This window comes from Apium graveolens, chromosome 9, assembly GCF_009905375.1.
Source record: "Apium graveolens cultivar Ventura chromosome 9, ASM990537v1, whole genome shotgun sequence".
Lineage (NCBI taxonomy): Eukaryota > Viridiplantae > Streptophyta > Magnoliopsida > Apiales > Apiaceae > Apium > Apium graveolens.
The window spans coordinates 177,756,263-177,761,480 of NC_133655.1; the positions used below are offsets into that span (position 1 = coordinate 177,756,263).

At 38.3% G+C, this 5,218-nt stretch overlaps 1 protein-coding gene across 1 annotated transcript; it reads left to right on the forward strand.

The window, feature by feature from the left end:
- The first annotated feature begins 230 nt into the window (after nt 1-230).
- LOC141685753 (uncharacterized) lies at nt 231-4,592 on the forward strand. Its single transcript, XM_074490839.1, has 6 exons — nt 231-502; nt 634-1,741; nt 1,948-2,413; nt 2,465-3,129; nt 3,382-4,140; nt 4,203-4,592. Exons 1-6 carry the CDS (start codon nt 231-233, stop codon nt 4,590-4,592), a joined length of 3,660 nt encoding a protein of 1,219 aa, XP_074346940.1.
- The last annotated feature ends 626 nt before the right edge of the window (nt 4,593-5,218 follow it).

The following is a 5,218-nucleotide window of genomic DNA, read 5'->3' on the forward strand; positions in this document are numbered from 1 at the left end:
AGTGTAAAGAATAACAATGGTGGAAATCATTTTGAGGAAGAAGATAATGGGGGAGTGTTAACAAACCTCCGAGGAGTTCAATCTGGGACACAGAGGGGCAGTTTTCTGGCGAGTAACACAGGGGAAAGGCAATCGGTAGAGTGGAGAGAAATGTGGGCGTAATTGGTGCAGAAGATAATCATAATCCCTTGATTTTAGGAAAATCACAGGAGATAGTTGGAAACAGTAGCATGCAAGTTGAAGGAGGAAAAAAAGGAAGCAGTTACGCAGAATTATGGGCTGTTAAAAATCATATATTAATTCAAAATTCAAATGAAGTTTGGGAGGGAGAATCTGAAGTAGACCATGGCCTTTTAATTGTGGATCCGAAAAGAAGGAGAAGAGATGGATTATCATTAAATGTGCCTGAGGGAAAACAGCCCAGTGTAGATGACATGATGCTGGAAAATGAAGAACATGAGCTACAAAACCAAAAAAACGAGGTAATGGCGGGAGTTGCAGGGCAACCCCGCCTAGGATTATAAATATTATCAGTTGGAACTGTCGAGGTATAGGTCTGGCCTCGAGAATTCAGTTCCTTAAAGACATTGTTTGTCAAGAAAGACCTTCTGTTATTTTTCTTTATGAAACTAGGGACAGTAAAGGGAAGATGGAGAAAGTGCGACGAGCTCTTCATTTCGATGGTCTTTTCGCAGTTGATTCCCAAGGAATGAGTGGAGGCTTGGCGTTGTTGTGGAGGGTTAAAGATCAAGTTAACCTTCAGAGTTTTTCTCGCAATCATATAGATATAGAAATAAAAGTTGATGGGAAAGAAGTTTGGCGGTTAACGGGGATATACGGGGAGTCAGATAGAAGCCAGAGGAGAAAAACTTGGGATTTACTCCGGAATTTAGCGAGGGATTCGAATCTTCCTTGGTGTGCCATAGGAGATTTTAAAAATATTGTCTCTCAGCAAGATAAAAGAGGTGGTGCTCCGTACCCAACTTGGATTATTGAAGGTTTTAATGAAGTTTTGAGTGAAACGGGCCTTATTGATCTGGATATAGTTGGTCATCAGTTTACATGGAAAAAAAGTCGTGGGAAAGAGAAATGGACAGAGGTGAGATTGGACATGGCTTTAACAACCTCGACTTGGCTTAATTTGTCTCCTTTAGTAAAGCTGTATAATATGGAGGGCTCTTCTTCTGATCATAGTCCGATTATGTTGGTCCTTGAAGATAGTTCAAAGGTGGATAGGCCGAAAAAATTTAAATTCGAGAATGTCTGGCTCACCGAGCCAATATGTAGACAGCTGATCTTAGAGTGTTGGGAAGATAGTAATAATGTGGGTATCCAAGCTAAAATCAAAGCCTGTGCAGTTAAATTACAAAAGTGGGGAAGGGAAGTAACGGGCAAATTCAAAACTCGCATAAAAGGTTGTAAGTTAGAGATGAAAAAGTTGAGAAATCTCAGAGATGCTACCTCGGTTCAGAAATATAAAGAGGCCAAGGATAAGTTGTTGTTGATTCTTGAACAAAAGGAGATATTTTGGTGCCAACGGTCTAAGCAATTATGGTTGTATTCTGGAGATAAAAACAAGAAATATTTTCACGCTGCTGCAAGTTCGAGAAGGAGGAATAATCAAATCAGCAGGTTAAAGAATGGGGAGGGTGTTTGGATCGAGTGGGAAGGTGGCTTAGCTGAGCATATCATAGAATTTTATAAACACCTGTTCACAGCTACGCAATCTAATTGGCATGAGGTGATTGAGTGCATTGAGCCAAAAAAATCGCTGGAACAAAATAGGGAGCTGCTGAAATAAGTGACAGGTGAGGAAGTGAAGGCAGTGTTATTTCAAATGGATCTTGACAAATCACCAGGCCCGGATGGTATGACGCCGACCTTTTATCAGAAAAATTGGATGATAGTTGGGAAAGATGTTACTGAGTTGGTTAAAAAAAATTTCAGGATGGTATTTTGGCAAGTCATTTAAATGAAACAAGTGTGGTGCTTATTCCTACGAAGAAAAGTCCTGTTTCTGTTAATGATCTTAGGCCAATATCTCTTTGCAATGTGGTAGTTAAAATAATTACCAAAGTTATGGCTAATCGTATGAAATATATGCTCGATTGTGTTGTTTCGGAATGTCAGAGTGTTTTCATACTCGGGCGAGCAATAACAGACAATATTATGGTTGGTTATGAGATGGTTCATTACCTTAACAGGAAAAGGAGGGGAAATAGTGGTTGTATGGCTCTTAAAATTGACATGAGCAAGGCTTACGATAGGATCGAATGGGATTATCTTCGGGAATTATTGAGAAAAATGGGTTTTAATGACTGGTGGGTGCATCTGGTGCTGCAATGTGTTAATTTAGTATCGTATACAATAACGCATGGTTTTAGAGAAATGGGTCCGGTGGTTCCAAGTAGAGGTCTCCGCCAAGGAGATTAGCTTTCTCCGTATCTCTTTATATTGTGTGCAGAGGGCCTACCTGCACTCCTGAGAAAGTATGAAGCTCAAAAGTGGATTCACGGTATAAAGGTCTGTCGAAATGCTCCGAGTGTTAGTCATCTTTTATTTGCAGACGATAGTTATTTATTTTGTAATTCCAGTGAGAATGAAGCTTTGAGAATGGGTGAGCTGTTGCAGATTTTTGAGGAAGCCTCGGGGCAACAAGTAAATCTTAACAAGTCGTCTGTGATTTTTAGTTCGAATGTTGACAGGGATCTGAGGGTTAAGATTGGTCAAATCCTGCAAGTTGAGGAAGCTGATGGCTCTGTTCATTATTTGGGTCTTCCAAATAGAGTTGGGCATAATAAATCCCGTGTTCTTGGCTACTTAAAAGACAGAATGAAACAGAAAGTCCAATCCTGGAAAGAGAAATGGATTTCTCAAGCGGGTAGAGAGGTCTTAATAAAGAATGTGGCTCAAGCTTTACCTACGTATGCGATGAGCATGTTTTTACTTCCGTTGGATATCACGGAAGATTTTGAAAGAAGTTTGTCGAGGTTTTGGTGGGGAATTAAGGAGAATTCGAGTTCGGGCATATTTTGGATGAGTTGGGAAAAGTTAAGTGTTCATAAAGATAGGGGTGAAATCGGTTTTAGAAATTTTCATGATTTCAATCTAGCGCTTTTGGGTAAACAGGTGTGGAGAATGATTACTTGCCCGGATAGATTGTCAAGCATTATTTACAAAGCCAGATATTTTACTGACAGTCATTTTCTCGATGCAAAACTTGGAGATAATCCCAGTTATATTTGAAGAAGCTTATGGGAATCTAAATCGGTTATCTTGGCGGGTGCAAGATGGAAGTTGGGAAGTGGAGATCAAGTTAAAGTGTTGGGGCATCCTTGATTGATAAATGAGTCTAATCCTTTTATAAAAAGTGAATTGCAGGGCCTGGAGCATGAAACAGTTGCCTCACTTGTGTCGATAAATGGTCAAGGTTGGGATGCAGATATTATAGCAGACTTGTTTAACGTTAGAGATCAACGCTGCATTCTTAATACTCAGATGGGAGGGGATAATGAGCCTGACAGTTTATTCTGGAATGAAGAAAGTACAGGTGATTATACGGTGAGAAGTGCATATAGATTGATTCAGCGCAATAAAGGTATGTGGAGCTCAAGGGATAATAATAAGGTCTGGAGAACGGTGTGGCGGACCAGGGCTCCTCCTAAGGTACTAAACATGGTTTGGCGAGCTTTAGCGGGGTGTCTCCCTACTAGAACTATTCTGGCTGCAAAAAGAGTTCATATGCCTGTGATTTGTCTAGTATGCAATGTTGAGGAGGAAACAATATTTCATGTACTAGTTAGTTGTCCGTTTGCTTTTCAGTGTTGGAGTAATAGAGGTACTGTGTGTCAAAGTTCATCTGGCATGGAGTTCAATGTTTGGCTAGATCGGATGTTCCACATGAATAATAAGGAAGATCATGGAGAAATAGTGTCTTTATGTTGGGGTATCTGGAAGGCAAGAAACAATGTTGTTTGGAATCAGAATAAGAGTGAGGTTAATTTTGTGGTTTACTCGACGAGAGAGTATCTTGCAGAGTGGAAGAGTGCCCAAGTTTTCTCAACAAAGACTCTGTACCAGGACATAGAAAATGGTGATGGAGCGACTTCTTGGGTGAAGCCAAAGAAAGATGAAGTCAAGGTATCAGTCGACGCTGTAATTTTTTCCGAAAGCTCAAAGTATGGTATTGGTTATCTTGCTAGAGACGACAAAGGGGAAGTGATGCAGGGGGTGCGAAGCTGTTCGATGGGGTGGTTAGGCCAGAGTACGCAGATGCTATTGCAGTGAAGGAGGCTCTTAGTTGGGTGAAAGAGAAAGGCTGGAGGAAGATTGTGATCAATTCGGATTGCTTAGCAGTGGTCCAGGCTATGAGGAGTAATGTCATCTTGAATTCTCCTTTTGGTCAAGTTATTAGAGAGTGTCGTATGATACTTCGAGATCTAAACATTGAGTTGTTTTTTGTTAAACGATCTGCTAACATGGCGGCTCACTATTTAGCGAGAGAGTCATGTTCTTTTCCAGGTCAAGTTTTCGATAGGGGTTCTGTCCCGATTGAGTTGAATTCTATTTTGTTTGTTGATTTATTTGAATAATAATATTACCTTTGAGTCAAAAAAAAGAAAAGTATATAAGAGATTGAATTTGAACTGGGCATGTTCAATGAAAAGTTTAAGGTGTTATAAGTCAAACTGTCTGCAAAAAATAAAAATAGAGACATCACGTGCCTATTTGGGAAATTTTAAAACAAGTAACTTATAACTTAAAATACATAAATAACTTACAAGTAATAAGTAGCTGAATCATCATTATAAGTTATATAAGTGTTTGGATAATTTTACTTATAAGTCAGATTTTTTTTTACATAAATTAATCAAAATAAATAATTTTTAAATATAATTATCTTATTTTGTGAATTTGAAATTAGATTAATATTTAAAAATATATTTTTTAAAACTTAAGTTAATAAAAATGTGAAAAATCGAAATAAGTTGAAAAAAAATACGTCGTTACTAACATTTAACTTATTAGTTTATAAATTGAAAATCTGATTTATAAGTTGGGTCAACAAACACTCGTCGATAAGTACTTACGAGTTTATACCCTAAGCAATTTATTTTCTTGTTCCTAAACAGGCCCCATATTGCTAGCTAGAGAGACTATCTTTGTTTTACTAATTAGAGAGACTGTTTTAACACCATAAAAAAATTGGTTATTTTAA

Coding starts and splice junctions, on each gene's coding strand:
- LOC141685753 (XM_074490839.1), top strand. CDS start 231: ATGCAAGTTGAAGGAGGAAAAAAAGGAAGCAGTTACGCAGAATTATGG. Junction 503..633: donor GTAATGGCGGGAGTTGCAGG/GCAACCCCGCCT, acceptor TTATGAAACTAG/GGACAGTAAAGGGAAGATGG. Junction 3,130..3,381: donor TAGCGCTTTTGGGTAAACAG/GTGTGGAGAATG, acceptor AGTGAATTGCAG/GGCCTGGAGCATGAAACAGT.